Source organism: Hylobates moloch, unplaced genomic scaffold (assembly GCF_009828535.3).
Source record: "Hylobates moloch isolate HMO894 unplaced genomic scaffold, HMol_V3 SCAFFOLD_1, whole genome shotgun sequence".
NCBI lineage: Eukaryota > Metazoa > Chordata > Mammalia > Primates > Hylobatidae > Hylobates > Hylobates moloch.
Window position 1 is genome coordinate 64,612,080 of NW_026652276.1, and position 17,784 is coordinate 64,629,863.

Consider the following 17,784-nt stretch of genomic DNA (forward strand, 5'->3'; position numbering starts at 1 on the left):
ACAATAGCATGTGTAGATGCTTGTTAAAATTAGCAAGGCAATTACATTTGGTCACAGGCTTTTCAACAAGAAGCTGGGAGCTAAGCAAAAACTTAGCTTGGTTGTATATTTACATCCAGTCAGAATCGCATGATGGCTAAATTGATACAATACATGAAAGAGGTACAAATATTACTGGGTTCTCACTGTGCCCTGTGTGTAAAACCTGCAAACACTGAGGGTAAACTGAAGCACCACCATCTTTCTGAATGCATACCAGAAAATCCTATAGGACCAAACAGAAGGAACTGCTTAAAGAAGAAAATCAGAGTTCTTAAGCAAGATTTAAGCGTCTCTTATCTTAAGGAATCCACTCCTCTGGCTTGTTGGTTTTTCTAGGGATTCTTAGAGGGAACAATGCTACCATCTTCCTGGACTGTGGTTTAGCAATAGGACCCAGTCCTTCAGAACAATGTACTCCTATTAGCCGATGATTCCTCCCTGCTCACCAGCATGGATTGTACTCTTCTGGGAGAAGGTAGTTGAAATATTTTTAGCTAGACCATTTCTCTCCCCCCTCTACTGGTTCTCGGAGTCCTACAAAAGGAAACAGGAACTCTCAGAAACAAGAAGATTCAGAAGGTAAACCAAAAGCTTCCTTATCATTAACTTTGTCTAATTAGGTAGAATAAATAAATTCCTATGTACTTAATAGATTAGCCAGTAGAGGCTTAAAATCTCAGGATACAATCTGAAAAAGCTTTAGCTCTAAGATGTGGCCCATGAAATTTAAGAATCATGAAAAAGTAACCAAAACATTTATTTATTTCATTAAGGTCTTATTCTTTAACTATACATACATTTAATTTCAGATGTATCATAGACCTAAACATAAAAGATAAAACTATAAAGTTTGTAGAAGACAGCATGAGGTATATATTCACAACTTGGGGGCAGTAAAAAAATTTTAGAAAGGATATATATTGAGATTGAGCACAGTGGCTCATGCCTGTAATCATAACACTTTGGGAGGGAGAATTGTTTGAATCCAGGAGTTCAAGACCAGCCTGGGCCACATAGTGAAACCCTGTTTCTATAAAAAATAAAATTAGCTGGGCATGGTGGTGTGTTCCTGTAATCCTAGCTACTTGGGAGGCTGAGGTGGGAGGATCACTTGAGCCAGGGAGGTCAAGGCTGCAGTGACTGAAATCACGCCACTGTACTCCAGCCTGACTGATAGAATGAGACTCTGTTCAAAAAAAAAAAAAAAGAATGAAATAATATGTGAAACGATAGCAATTTAAATAATTGATAAATTACACTTTATCAAAATTTAAAACTTGTTTATTAAAAGACACATTAAAAGAAAATTAATAGACAAGCCATAGACTGGAGGTAATATTTATGAAACATATGTCTGACAGAGGACTTGAATCCAAAATATACAAAGAACTCCTACAACTCAATAACAAACAAAACAAACTATTGTAATTTTAAATGAGCAAAAAGTCTTAATCTGTAATAATTGTCTGCTTCACTGATTCAAATAGTTTCAATTTAGTGGAGTAAATAGCTTTTTTTTTTTTAATAAAGGATGTGGGAAGAGTTGATTTAAACAAACCTGACTAAGCACCACCTGGTGGCATAGATTTTGAATTGCAGCTTGAGTTTTTGTGAGATATTTTTTAAAGGTAAAGTTTGAAGAGTGAATCTGCAGAAATAGACTTGAAAACAGTAAGAAATTCTAATAAAATGACAGCCAAATTAAATTTTACCACAGTAAAACTGAAACAAAAGAGCAAAATCAATTCATCTATGCACTGAAATACCTATTGATATTTTAAGATAAGATAATGACATAACATAATATCCAGCCAAATATTTATTTGGTAGAATTTTAATTGAATAATAATACAATATATATAAGTTGGCTATTTGTGTGCCACGTATTCTACATGTAGTATTGCATTTAATCTTCCTAAGAACTCTGTAAATTACAGGCCCACTCCATAGAATATTTCCATGATTAAAATTTCCCAGTAGAATATATATTTTTAATAACCAAACCTCATAGAACGTATTTCTCTCTCAATACAACATTTTTCTGAGTCCCCTCCAAAAGGTAAAAAAGGATTGAGAAAACTATGGAAAAACAAGTAAACTCAGTAAGAAAAATGTTTACAATGGAAGAGAAAGCATTACTTAACATGAAGGAACTTTTTGTTAATAACTACATTAGTTATGACCAGAAAGTAGCATTATTTTATTTATTTATTTATTTATTTATTTATTTATTTATTTATTTATTGAGACAAAGTCTCACTCTGTCACCCAGACTGGAGTGCAATGGCACGATCTTGGCTCACTACAACCTCCGCCTCCCAGGTTCAAGCAATTCTCCCACCCCAGCCTCCCAAGTAGCTGGAATTACAGGCACCCATCATCATGCCCAGCTAATTTTTGCATTTTTGTAGCGATGGGGTTTCACCATGTTGGCCAGGCTGGTCTTGAACTCCTGACCTCAGGTGATCTGTCCGCCTCAGCCTCCCACAGAAAGTAACATTTTAAGTAACTATAACATAACAGTATTTTTTGTTTTATATATGCTTATGAATTTTACTGTGCTTTAGTTGAGTTTTAAGAAGTTGCTGCAGATCTTATAATACACTGTAATTTTTTTCCAATTGAAAATAATTAAAAGTAGCCTCCTTATTAGTGTTTTCAGGAGGAGCCTCTACGTTAAGCAGGAGATGCCTGTGTAGTATTTTGTTATACCACCTTATAAATGAGATCCAAAGAGATTAAACCACTTGCCCACGCGCCCAGGGCTCGGAAGTGGAGGCATGGCAGCCTGACTCTGAGGGTTGTGTGCTACCCACCCTGAGACACTGCTTCCATTGTGGCTTTGCTTGTATCACACAAATGGTATGTGCCATAGGTCAGTGCTTCTCAAAGTTCTTGGTCAATAGGTTATTAGGTTGAATGTTACCAGTTTAATGTTACCTAAAAGGGAGTTCTGTGGCTAATTAGATTTGGGAAATACTAAGTTTAATGAAATAAAGCATGTTATTTTACTTTTTGCAGCCAAATGTGCACTGTGATTCTCTAAGGTTGGTAGGTGAAGAAGGAGTTAGCATTTCCCAGACTTACTTGTTTGAGATTTGTGTAGATTAAGAATGTAGGCTGGGTGCGAAGGCTCATGCCTATAATCCCAGCACTTTGGGAGGCTGAGGCGGGAGGATCACTTGAACCCAGGAGTTTCAGACCAGCCTGGAAAACATGATGAGACCCCTGTCTCTACAAAACAATACGAAAATTAGTTGAGCATAGTGCTGTATGCCTGTGGTCGCAGCTACTTGGGATGCTGAGGTGAGAGAATCGCTTGAGCCCAGGAGGTCAAGGCTTCAGTGAGCTATGATCACACTACTGCACTCTAGCCTGTGCAATAGAGTGAGACCTGTCTCAAAAACAAAACAACAACAAAAATGTGTCTGGCAGCATAAAACATATAATATACATATGCTATTTATGTGTGAGTGTGCATATGTCTGTAAATATGCCTTATAAAATGCCACCAATGTGCATTTATTTGTCTCACACAACAAGAATTCTGGGGCAGGGGAGCCCAGGGTCAGGCTCCTTTCTCTTTCCCTTTCTGTTCTGTTCACAGCAAGCTGGCATTCACTGCCATTCTTGTCACCTCATACACACCAGATTTTGCTGCACCTGCAGGTTTTACAGCTGTATTCCACGAAGGAAGAAAAAAAGAAAGAAGCAGCGCCGACATTCCCACTTATAATTCATTCACCAAGGCAGTGTCATAATGGCCACCCTATAGGACCACCCCCAGCTGCGGGGAGCCTGCGAATTGGGGTTTTTACTTTTAAGCCTCTGTACCAGTGAGTTATGATGTCAATAAATTGCAAAAGTTGATTCTCACTCACATGACATGTCATCAGCTGCAGGTTGGCTGCAGTTCTGCTCAGTATATCTTCTTTACTTGGGAACTCAGACTGAAGGATCAGCCCCTCTCAGGCCATGCCCTTCCCATGGCGGAGGGAAAAAGGAGGTGGCAGAACCATGTGATTGCTGTTGAAGACACACTCAAAAGTGGCATTTGTTACTTTTCCCATTGGCCAAAAGAAGTCACATGCCAATGCTGATGTCAATAGGGCAAGGAAGTACAATCCTCTTACAAAAGGGGTCACAGATATGTATCAGTATAATCTTTCCTAATATAATAAAAGCAGGCAAATGAGAATAGGTGAGGAAATGGAAGTTGAGTCATCAACCTACAGTGTTCGCTACAGATCACACACACGTGCTCTAGCTTTTCATTTTCTTGTAGAGCATTTCACAGGGCAAGTATTCATATCCTTTGGGAACTATAGTTTTGAGTCACAGCATGTCTTTTTTTTTTTTTTTTTTTTTTTTTTTTGATAGGGTCTTACTCTGTCACCCAGGCTGGAGTGCAGTGGCATGATCTCAGTTCACTGCAGCCTCGACCTCCTGGGCTCAGGTGATCCTCCCATCTCAGCCTCCCTGAATAGCTGGGACTAAAGGCACACACCACCATGCCCAGCTAGTTTTTGAATTTTTTGCAGAGACAAGGTTTCACCATGTTGCCCAGGCTGGTCTCAAATTCCTGGGCTCAAGTGATCTGCCCATCTCGCCCTCCCAAATGCTGGGATTACAGGTGTGAAGCACTGCACCTGGCCATTGTCCTTTTGATGACATAACTACCCATAGAAAAATCCCAGTATAAAAAATTCTTTAATATGTGAATTACGTCAGAGAATGTTATTAGACATGTTGTTTCTTGTCATACATTAAAGTCCACCTTTAAATCAAGGTGATATACATGAGCAAAGCTTATTTTTAAGCCAGGAGAATTTCAGAAAATACAGTCATGTCTAGTTATTAAAATTATTTTTTTCTTCTGAATCAGGTGCTATCATACCATGCAACGTGTTCAAAAGCTGAAGTTGACAAGTTTAAGGTAAGGAAGAAAATGGTTTCCTTATTAGTGCATACAGTTAAACTTCCCCTGGCCTCCTGAGCTCCGTCACATGCCTCTAGAGAATTAATCCTGCCCATTGGGAGCTGGAGGACCAGCACTGGGCAAAGGTGTATTTGTATATTTCTGTTTTAGAGGGGAAGAAGGACTTATATATAACTGAGTAGTCATTTTATAATCATTTACATGATTCAGTATTTCTTCCCATTTATTAAGAAAGCACGATATCAGGGGAAAAAGTCTGTAATATGGTGAGAATCAGGACACCTGGTTTTGGCATCAGTTTTATCTCTAACTTGCTGTTCAGTTAAAAGCTTAGGGCTGTATTTCCATCTGTAAAAATACGTGACGAGATTGAGATAATAATAGCTAACACTAAGTGCTTGCTGTGTGCCAGACACACTACCAAGCATTTTACCTGCATTAATTCATTTAATCCTCACAATCCTGTGAAAAACATACTATTTTACAGATGAATAAATTGAAGCATGGAGATGCCAGGCCAAGGTCAAACAATTGTAAGAGGTATAGCAATCTGGTCCCAGAACTGGAGTTCTTAACCACCATGCTTCACTACCGCACAGAGTGATCCCCTTTCAACTCCAACATCTGATGAGTCTATGAATGAGTGTTAGATATTCCTTTTCACCTTAGTTACTACCATTTCCTTAAGTGCAATTCAGAATTCTTGCTTGTGTCCCTGCACTCCTACCAGGCAGTTTTAGCAATGAGCAAAACACGGGAGTAAAGGGAAATTGATTTCCTTTCCTTTTGAAAGTTTTAGTGCCTGCCTTTTTATATTTAGGTGGCAGTTCAGAAAATTATTAGGAAAAGCTACCAGAGTCATGAGAAAGATCATGTTTTATACCGCAATATTAGAATGTAATATCACTTGGTGATGGATACTTTTCTAAGAGTCCCATTTGCATATATATGGTGCAGAGACCATTGGGCCTAAGAATTGAATCAGATCATTAGAACTGAGCACTTGAATGACGAAAGGGAGCAAAGGAAGATGTTTGTTCCAAACATGAGCGCATGAATGATGAAAGGGAGCAAATGAAGATGTTTGTTCCAAGCACTGAGAGTAGGGATAAAAGAACTCCTCGCAAGGGCCAGAAGCAGCACATATACTGCGAGCATAGGAACTGCTCAGGCTCCATCCAAGGATAGGGTCTATTATTGACACAGAGAGATGCTTTGGGGAAAGACCTGCAATTGTAACCCAGATAAAAGGGGAGAGATAGGGTGCCACCAAGAGGTGACAGCTGACAGCAGAGGGAGGAGACAGAACAACTAAAACCACAGCAGTCAGGGCCCATTTGTTGCAGAGGAAAACATCCTGCATACCAGCTTGAACCTCAGCTCCATCAAGACAGCACTAATTGTGTTTTATTCACTACTATGTCTCTCCTGCCTTTTATGGTCCTTGGGACATAGTAACACTCAATAAATACTTGTTGAATGGATGAATGAATGAATGGAGAAGTGAATGAATAAATAAATCCGAAGAGCACCAATGGTTCTAGAATTTGAAGCAGTTAGTTATTAAGAAAATTTTAAAACGGTGATAATATATAATTATTTTATATATTTCATATAAATTTTAATGTATATAAATTTTATAAATTTTTCATCAAAAATATTTAAGCCTTTTTTATGTTAGCCAATAAATTCAATTATTTAGAAATCCTATTTATGAAAATATCCAGTTCCTGCTAAAATGCTAATAAATGTTTATATTATATTTTTGCTATTATTATAATTATCATCATTGCTAAAAGAGGGTAGGGGTAGGCAAGAAGAAAGACAGTAAAGATGATAATATGAGCTTTGACTCATATGACTAAATTTGACTGCAAGAGCTGCGCAGAGATATAGCAGGCCAAAATCCATAGTTGTTTACTTTTTTTTTTTTGAGACAGAGTCTTGCTCTCTATCAGCCAGGCTGGAGTGCAGTGGCACAATCTGGGCTTACTGCAACCTCCACCTCCCAGGTTCAAGTGATTCTCCTGCTTCAGCCTCCCAAGTAGCAGGGATTACAGGCGCGCATCACCATGCCCTGCTAATTTTTGTATTTTTAGTAGAGACAGGGTTTCATCATGTTGGTCAGGTTGGTCTCGAACTCCTGACCTTGTGATCTGCCCGCCTTGGCCTCCCAAAATTCTGGGATTACAGGCATGAGCCACTGTGCCTGGCCCAGCTGTTTACTTTCTAAAGGCACCAACATTCAGGCTTAATTTTTTGCTTAAAGAAAACATTGTCCTGAAATTTGGTATGCATTTCTATTGTTAGCTCACAAATATACTAAAATATGAAGTTTTTAAATTTGAGAACAAAGAGTTATTTTATCTTAAAATTATCAAGATTAAGAATTTAACTGATTTACTCCAGATTTTATCATGACAGATATTAGCTAGTATCCTATTACAATGTAACTGAGATATAGTAGATCATTTTAACCATTTTAAAATGGAATTTTTCTTGATATATACAGTAAATAAAACATTATTCTAATTGGCAGCTGATGTCTGTTATAACTGCAGCAATAACATTAAAATGTAGTGGGCTTAACATAATCCTGCACATAGACAGTGAAAAGCGTTTACTGAAATTCCAGGCTGGAGTACGTGCAGTGGCAGTTTTCTAACATTGTAGTTAAATAATAGTAAATACGTGCTTTGTTTTGACCAATATATATGACAAACCATGTTTACGTTCAAGTATATTGTCATTCTTCCTACCTGCAGTACTTTTTTAACAAACGTGATTGTAAAAAAATGTTTTTAAGTGTGCAATGATTTGAAGTCTGGAATCAGTTATCCATGAGATTTCATGGGTTAAAGCAGGGGTCCTTAACCCAGGCCATGGACTGGTACCAGGCCACACAGCAGGAGGTGAGCAGCAGGCGTGCAAACATTACCACCTGAGCTCCGCCTCCTGTCAGATCAGCAGTGGCATTAGATTCTCATAGGAGCGCGAACCCTATTGTGAACTGCGCATGTGAGGGATCTAGGTTTCGTGCTCCTTATGAGAATCTAATGCCTGATGATATGAGGTAGAACAATTTTATTCCAAAACCATCCCCACACCCCCACCCCTCCCAGGTCCATGGAAAAATTGTCTTCCATGGAACTGGTCCCTGGTGCCAAAAAGGATGGGGACCACTGAGTTAAAGGATGGCTGAGTCCCAGTGTATTGGATTATACCCAACCAGACTAGTGATCAGTGATTCAGAGCTTAAGCCAGAGTTTGGGAAGAAACTGATTCATCCAGTGCTGACAAAAATCTGGAGGTCAAATTTTACATACGTAAATATAGCAGACTTCAGTTGGAACCCAAGCTGCACCACATCTAGGATGCAGAAATGTCTGGGAGACAAGCTAGTTGTAGTTATTTACATGAGAGACTAACAGGCCTTCTGAGTCAAGAACTCTTCCTCATGAAAGTTAAGGCCACGGACCTCAGTGTCTAGAAGATTCCAAGTTCAGCATGTAGTTTGTACCTTGGATTTATCCCTCACCTCAGCCTCCCATGGATCCATGTTCTCAGCTGAGAACGTGAGTAAACATAGAAGGCATGAACTCTGGTATGGTTTCAGTGCATCAGATGCTCCTGATAGAATGGGTCAGTGTGCTAACAGAAGGCAGCAGCCTAATGAAGGAAGCATCACTACGGACCCGTGGCAGGGCCCTTCCTACCTGTGTGACCAGCGGAAGCTGATGGCATGGATGGAATCAATGCAGGCTCAGTGGTCACATTTTAAGGACAGGTAAGGTATACCCTGAGGACTCCCAAAAATAAGTAGGAGAGATGGAGACTCTGTACTATTAGAGAATGTGATATATACACCATTAATTACTCTTAGTTTGTACCGTTTGTACTCAGAGATTGTGGGGCCTAAGGAAGACTGATTTCACATAAGATAAACCTGTAGTGAATCTTTCAATAATCATTAATGCTGGGCTGATGCCATCTTACCCTTCCTCATATCTGGTCTTCCTATTTCATACTCCTTTATGTTTTGGGATTTTCTCCCCCTATTCTAGAATGCCTTGTTAGGGGGAGCGTTGTTGTTCTGTTTTGTTCTGATAACCCTATTACTTCTGTTGTGAAAAATTTCCTGAGGAGCATGTAGTAGTGATGGGTGGGAGAATGGGATTAGAGTGTGAAAACCTTTCTGGAAGTGTCCTTGGACTGTCCAGCCAGAATAAATAGGTAAAACAACATATAATTACTCATCCAAGAATGTCAGAATTTGGGTCTATTTTTCCTGATTCTGATATATCATTTATACTTCAAGAAACAGTCTTTCTTATAGGTTCACCTATACACAAAAAGATCACAGAACTTCCGGGAACTAATGGATTAACTATTTTGAAAGTCTAATTCAGGTTGTAGTATCAATAAATTATCCTTTATGGGTTGATTGCCCTGTGCATCTAATGAGGAAACCAGGATCTAAAAAATGGTTTTTAATCCTCATTAACATTTACTGATCTTCCATGAACTTGAAATAAGAAAGTTATATACAGAAAATTTGTGCAGATTTTAGTGACTGTTTATATCTCTGCAGCTCTGTGCTAACAGGAATAATGTATAAAGACCATATTGACAATTACATCTCCTTGAAGATGGCTGGTTTAAAGGCTTTCAATAACCTAAAGATGCCAGCTGTGATAACATAAGAAAATGAGTTTAGTACCCCAATTATATGCTCCTGTAATTTTATGGACTTTCCTTAAATTCCAATGCGGTGGACAGACCAAACAATTATCACTATATATTGCCAGTTTACCAATTAAAATCAACTCATGGATGTTGTGGTGTTATATTGCCACCTTGTATCATCCCTTCCTTCAATTGAGAACTGCATGGGTTATGGCTGCAATCAGAGATGAACTCATTTACAGCACTATAACTGCCTCAGTAATTAAGCACCAATAACTCAGGTTGGGCTTTGGGTTTGGACTACCTCATACATATTTCAAGTTTTCAATGTTAATGCCTAGGCCACAAATTAATATCCTGGTAAATAAAATAAAATAAAATAAAGTACCAAGAATAGGTACTCCTTGTGGCATTTATATACTGAAATAAGAATGACTGCATCAAAAATAGGATCTTATGACCTCCTTTGCAGACAGCAATAGGATGTGATTTACTAGGATTAAAAAAAAATTAGATTTGAGAAGACACTTTAATCCATGAAAGAGCCTATCGTGTATAATAAGAAGCTTCAGCCCTCAAGACTGCCTTTACAGCTATGCCAGGAGATGTGTCTGCCGTATGCCCTGCACTAGGGCCCCTTGCACAGCAGGCAACTGCAGGGCTGCCCCCCTTCCCTTGGCTGGCCAAGTGCATGGGGTGCCTTTTAGTAGTTGATCCACCAGGTGGCGCTCATTTCACCACTTGGCACAAAGGCACTACACGCGCTAGCCACCGCCCTGTGCAATCAATTTCCAAAGCCCTGGAAGAGCCCAATCCTTGCAGCAGCCCCTTGCAGAGGGAGCGTGCACTATGCAGACAGAGGGTAACACCATGGCATTCACCCAAACTCAGGCGACACAGAGAATGCCGAAGAGGAAGAGGGGTAGACCTGAGTCCCATGGACAGCTACGGGAAGGCAGAGGCCGGGGAGCTTACTACCCACCCCATCGGTAGGGGCACCTCCAGCTCCTCCCCCTCAGGGCGGATGACCCATAGAGGCTCCTCCACAGCCGGGGATAAAGCAGGACTTCTGGGTACCAGAAAGAGGGCAGGAGCTTTGTCTTGTTTCTCTACAGTCTCAGTTCTCATGGCCTTCCTGAAATGCTACCTTCTGAAATCCCAACAGTGGCTTTCCAGTGCATGTCAGCTCATTTCTAAGGTTGGTTAAAAAATTGCCTCGAAGCCATATAAAAGGAATTCGTTACCTAGCCTATGCTGCCTCCTCTTTTGTGCAAGCCTTTGGAATTTAGGAAGTTGTTTTGACTTTAAATAGTATTTATGTCAAGTTTAATATCCGAGTTTTTTTTTTTTTATCGTCAGGGAAAGTTATTGAACCTTCACCAGGAAATTGACTGCAGAGGAAACAGCTGCATCAGCACCCTAAAGGGCATCTCCTGCTCACAAGCAGCAGCGGAGCCGGGTGGCTTGCACTGCTTAGGACGCATCCATAAATATGCGGAGTGCTTTGCGTTAAAATGTCCAGCTCTCTTTATGAATTGTGTCTTAATCAAATGCCACATCAGAAGAAGGATGGTTGTACTTTGTCACTCTTGAGTATTGAAGATAGTGGCGGAGGGCAGGGGAGTGGGTGCTGAGCATGGGGGGAACCAGGTCTGCAAGCCCAGGCTGGTATTCCCTCCTGCTTAACTAAGCAGCTAGGGATTGAGGGCCCTTCAAGGACCCACCTGACCAAAATACATCCTGTGGTGACCCTGACCTCCCCTCACATCACCTTCGGCAGCCCCTATTTGTCACTTCTTTCTATTTGAAAACAAAGCGAGTACACTGTCCCCAGAAGGTCACCGTGAGCATCTCCTTTCCCTGGGAGGAAGAGCGGGCCTGGAGGATTTTCTCTCACCTTCTCCCTCCCCCATATTAGCACAGCAGAGTTCACTGCATTCCCCAAGTGTCACACGGGAAGGCATAGGAAGTCTGAACCTGAGGCAGTGAAATAAAGGAGGGCTCATTTTTGTGTCAGAGCACTAGGAACAAAGCGGCGACAAGTCCTGAAGATCCAGTGGAGAGCAACAGTGTGGCCCAGTGAGATCCCTGACTCCTGAACTGTGAAGGGAACTGGAGAGGTTAAAGTCACCAGAACCTTCCAGAACACTAGCGCATCTGGGACTGTATCACTTTATCTTCTTTTTAGTTTTCCTCTAATTAGATCCATTGATAACTCTAGCTGTGATGCCAGGAAATGAAGAACACGTAGCCCCTCACTTCAGTGAGAGGGGCTTGGGTTAGCCATCACAATGGGTGGCCTTCCCTCTACTGTTCGTTCAGTGTGCACAGAGCTATGACCTCCTGGCTGTTGGGCTTCTGTTGCCCTCAATCTCCAGTTGCACACTTTGGCTATCATTGTACAGTCATCATGGGGTCCTCATCACTGCCCTCCCCCACATGCAGTCCTGTCCATTCTGCCTTCCAAACATCTCCTGCTCCTGTCCATCCTCACAGCCCTCACTAGTTCAGATCCTCATTCTCCCTCAGGCAGGCAACTATGGTACACTGCTCTCCTAGCTGGGCTCCTGCCTCCTGCTGTTGACTCTGTCCCAGATCCATCCTGTGCACAGCTAACAGGTGAACAGATGAACTCTTCTGTTGGTGTAGGTTCCAGCTCACAAAATTTAGTATCTTCTAGAAGCCTCTAGATTCTTTCAATTCGAATTATTTAATTGGACATTAAAAGTATTCCAAACTCTAACTTTCAGCTCACTTTTCCAGCCTGTTTCCCAGGCCACCACTGAGCCATCCTTAACCAAATAGTTCTACTTGGTGTTTTCTGCCCATTCCCTGTCCTTTTATATGTTTGCACCCATCCTTCTCCCTATCTGTATATATAAAGCCCTAACGATCTATCTGACCCTTCTCAACTGCCCCTTTCTCCATGAAGTCATTCCTGCTGTCCTTCAATCAAAAGTGACCTTCTCATTTGCCTTTCTCCCTACCATATTCATCACTTTCTACCTTGCAATATAAATCTTGGTGCACCTGTCTACTCAAATGATTAAAGCAGATGCATTTTTAGGAGAGAATCCTTGACTTACTCATTTGGTAACCCTTATATCACCTAAAGCCATGCCTTGCACCTGGGTGCTGGAGAAATTTCTACTTTGTGACCAAATTCCTTGAAATGTTTGCCATTTTTATGGCAAAAGAAATTATAATGCTTGGGTGGAATTTTGAAGCAGGGACCTATGACAATGGAAATTTCTGACAATTTCACCCCAACTCCTGCTTTTTGCTGTTCAAAACTCCTTGTTTTTATGTTCCTGGTTATTGTCCTGTGCACCCTAAACTATATGAAAATAAAGGGATTCCTTTTCTTTGTTTAGGATAGGTACTCCTATCCTCTTTGGAGTGTGCTGTAATGATAGTGTCTCTCTTCCCTGCTGGAGGCATAAGCCCCTTGCCTTTAACTCTTAGTTGATTCAGCAGTCTCTTTACTATGAAATACATTTCTTCATTCATGTATCCTGCTACCACCACCCTGCTGACTAAATTTTTTTAAACCTATTTTTTTGACCTTCAAAACACCTAATACTTCGTTATTTGTATTTGTATTTACTATTTTATATAGTTCTATATTCTGTCTTTCCTGTTTTTGAAATCATGCTCTGGTTTGGCTTTTCTTCCTATTTTTTCTCATTTGGAAATGGATTCATCCAAAATCTTTTAAGTGTTTGTGAATCATAATTCTCTTGGTCTCAAGACACCCTAGGAAATAGGAAGTTAGGAGACAATGTCTGGCTGAAGGGTTTTCTGCAGTCTCAGTAGCCAGATCTGCCCTTTTAACAGTCTTTGTAAGACCATGGATACAGTAAGACAAGAGCAAGCAAGTGTATAAAAAGACAAAGCAGCCACCAGACCTTTTGGTTAATTTCAATTTCTAGGCTTCAAGTTTCCTCATCTGCAAAACAAAGCCATTTCTAGCTAAAAAATGCTATAATTTTATGAACCTATAAAATTTATCTCTAGAAAGAAAGGGGAAAATAAAACATAAAACAACATAAATGTTGACAAAACATTTAGGGATTTTTATGATTTTCAAAAACTCAAATTTTTGAATTCAAGCTCTGTTCAAGATAGCTCAGCTTGATTTAATTACATATAAGTAATTTCCAAAGCCCCCCATGACTATATTATATTTGAAAGGTAATATAATATAATAATACTCATGAGAAGATGTGTGATTATGTGGGTAAAACAAGAGTCTCAATCTCATCAGTATAAAAACTGTACACTAATGCTACCTATACATGTTTAAATAATAAAAATGTATTAAATAATAAGAAATAGCAGCAGTGTATAAAAACATGTACATGTTCATTATCTCACTTGAGGCTCACAAAGTCTTGGTGAGGGCAGGGTTAGCATATCTCCATTTTACGTAGAAGGCAACTAAGGATCAAAGAACCAGCAAGAAAAATGGAACCCCTCTGCTTTAGTTTTTCTTCTGCAATGTTTCGTCTGATCTTGAAGACAATGCTGTTCTTCAAGTGGCGGAGTAGGAAAATGGAAGCAATGTCATGGAGTTTCATTCTTAAGTCATTTCTTTTGATTCAGCTATTATTCTTGGAATCTTGGTGGCATTTTGACATTTTGGGGGTCAAATAAGCATGAATGGTAATGACGTCTGAGAAAGACAGAATTGTTGGCTGAACTTATATTGACTTTTAGTAAGACTGTTTATGGTACTCTGGGCAATTAATATGTAATGTTGTTTTATTAGAAACTTCTTTTTGTATTGTAGTTGTGCTATTCATGTGACTTTTTGCTCTGGGGTTTTTGATTACTTGGAAACCTAAGGAAATTGGAAACAGAAACATTATGGAGACATTGCATCATTCTTAGCAAGAGAGTATATGATTCATTATTCTGACATCTCGCCTGTCTTCCTTACAGTCTGATTGGCTATCTAGTTGTATCAAAATCTCTTGACATCTGGAAAGCTCAAAGGAAAAAGAGCAGTCCCACTCTATTATCCTGTGCTCTCCAGGCCTGTCAAGTACCTTGTACGAAAGATAACAAGGATATGAGATTGCAAACATCAGTTTCATGATAAAGCACTTGTCAGGTGATAAAGTCTTATGTTTAAGGCATGAGCACTTATGAACTAGAGATTATTTGGGGGAAGATATGAAGTGAAGAATGTGAGACTGGGCTTGCATTTTTTATAATATTTCCTATAGTGATACTTGATATTGGGAACATCATGGATGATAATCTGCACATCTGAAATATGATGATTTTAACATAAAACTCTCAAGGTAAAATTTTAAAGATTTTTCAAAATTTTTAGCTATTCTGAATTAGCTCCTGATACTGTTTAAATTTGTGTGTGTGCGTGCGTGCGTGTGTGTGTTTGTGTATGTGCTTCAACTTAACGGGATAGTCAGATGATTTGGAGTTTCAACTCTGGCTTTACAAAAGGATCTCATGGCAATTCATTGTCTCCAAAGAGAGAAGCAAATGGAAAATCCCTGAGAAAGCAGGGTCTGAGATGAAGCACTTTGGCCACTGGGTGCCATCCTTGCTCCACGTAAGGATTTGCTGAGCCACATTTCTAGGAAAATGGTTAAAACCCCAAAGACAGTAATTTAAAAGTAATATCGAGATACAATAATGTTTGTGTGTACGCATGACCTGGAATATGTTAGTGACATGGACAGCTTATTCATTTGCACAGGCATGAGGTGGAGGGACTAGGGGACTCTCCCCTTTGGTTTAGCCTTAAGAACAAAGCCTGGGTAAGGCCCTTGTGCTTGCTGTATCCCAGTGAGGCAGCCAGCGGGTGGCCAAGGAGGCACCGTGGAGGTCTGGAGATTGTTGATGAGGTGGTGCAGTAGGCATCTGGAGGTCAGCAGGTCAGATGCTACATCAATTCTTTTTACTGTGGTGTGTAATTGCAGCATGCATGCAGCCAGGAGACTTGAGCCTCGCTGTCTGTGTGCCTGCACTCTATCCCTTCAATGCATTCATTTCCTTGCCAGAGCTGATAGAGCCATCAAGCACTCCTTCTCTTCCTTTTCCCCAGAATGCTGCATGTTGGTGAAACGGTAGCTCTGTTCAGGTGCTTTTCGCTTCCCTAGAAGCAGTTCATAACATTCACAAAGACACCACCGTAGCCAGATATCAGAACATCTACAGTCAATACACAACATCTGTGCAGGATTTTTCTGTCTTTGGATGTGATGCCATATACTTATACAACCAAGGAATTAAACTCAGCATTAGAACAAGAATAGCCACAGAGAATATCCTTTTTTTTTTTTTTCACGACGTTTAATCTTTCCGATCCCTGTGATCCGCCCACCTTGGCCTCCCAAGGTGTGGATTACAGGTTCCCCCCTGGCCGTCATGTAATTCAGGATGATGTTTCCATCCAGGGCCTAAAGCATTTCGTTAAGACTAAAAGGAATTAGGCTGTGAACAAGTCAGAATTTTAATAAAAACTGCAAGTCTGTTACAGTCCCACTGTAACAGAAAACTCTAGAATCGTTTCTATAAGACCACATGGTAGAAGGGATCTAAGTTCAAAACAGATTTCACCTCATCCCCCCAGGCTGAGGGCCCCAGCATCTGGCCTCTCACTGGCTCTGAAAGCCTTCCCACAGCAGCATCCACAGGCACTTCTTTACACTCACTATAATCAAATCCACACCCACGAAAGGTGAAAGTCTGAGAAGGGCTGGTAAGAACTTACAGTGAGGCTCTGTTCAACCTATCCAGGGATAAGAGGCTTAAATACTGTTCTGTTGTTAAGCATCTACAGGTGGACGGACTTTAAAATACATTTCCTGGGCTTTCTGTAGGATAACATGATACCAATCATTATACATTTTCAAATATTGCTGTTCACTAAGAGAAATGCTATGATAACCACAGCATTTTTGCTGATTCTAAGTGCTTTCATAGCTCTTATTTCATTGAATGTTAACAGCAAGCCTCTGAAGGAGGCATCAGCAGCTCTATCCCATTTAAGGATCAGGCAGCTAAGAGAGATGTTACACTGCCAGTTTAGAGACCTTGGTTCATGCTGCTGAGGCCCTTTTCTTGGGCCCCAGTATATGCTCAGTCTACTCCGTGTGACAGTCATATGGAAAATAAACATTTACTGAACATTTTACCAGCTATGAGGCCTGTTTCTGGTGCCTTACCTGTATTAATTTATTTAGTCTTCACAAAAACCCTGCTATTATTTTTCTTATTTTACAGATGATAAAACTGAGGTACAAAGAGAAACGCCCAGGTAACTACATTGCACACATTAAGAAATTGAGATATGGGTGGGCATGCTGAATTTGTAAGATCCTTTTAGAAATGTCATGGAATGCTTTTTGTTTGAGATTCTTCTGGTCTTGGCTTGACCCTCTCCTTATGATCTGATTGTGAGCCCCTGAATAATCTTGGTTTACTTCCTCGATAGATGGGTTCAGGTTTCAACAGACCTTGCTAAGAATGTTTTGGTTTGTTCGTGTATTTGTTTGTTTGTTTGTTTTAAGGTTACATAGTTTGAAAAGTAATTCAGCCCCATTGCTTGAGCAGGTATGATTCCTTAGCCTTCAACATTCTAGAATATCAACTTCAAGGGATATGTTTGTGGGCGCTAACAGCACTTATTTTCTCCAAAGGGCAAATTTCAAACAATTCCTGCTGAGTGATCCCATTCCTCTTGCTACTAGGTTCGTTTTCCTAACATATACTATAATTCACCTCTGGCCTTCCCGGAGATGGAGACGAGTTCTGTGAAAACCAAGCTTTGTGATTTCTGCGGGAACAGGTGGCCATCCTCAACACTTGGGCTTAAGTTTGTCAAACAACTCTGTGAACCGCTGAAGCTGGCTTTTGAGGAAAACCACTTTTTACTCTTCCCCTCACCACCAACAGAAAAGATTTAGAATTCAGAAACGAACGAGAAGAGAGTGAGAGGCTTTCTGTGATGATGTCGCTCCAATATGAATTTAAAGGGAATTTCTTTCCCTTTAAAACCATGAAGAAATTCATGCTTCTGCCTGAAATATCTTTTAAACCATCAGTGGTCTTCTTGAAAACAGCTTTACTCCGGTTCTCTGAGG

The 17,784-nt window shown here is 40.2% G+C and overlaps 1 protein-coding gene across 1 annotated transcript in view; it reads left to right on the forward strand.

Annotated features, from left to right (window-relative positions):
• PDE11A (phosphodiesterase 11A) overlaps window positions 1-17,784 on the forward strand; it is a 433,775-nt gene that overhangs the window by 287,539 nt on the left and 128,452 nt on the right. The window contains exon 10 of the mRNA XM_032755287.2: window positions 4,928-4,978. Within this exon, the coding sequence (XP_032611178.1) occupies window positions 4,928-4,978 (51 nt within the window). The remainder of the gene's footprint in view (window positions 1-4,927; window positions 4,979-17,784) is intronic.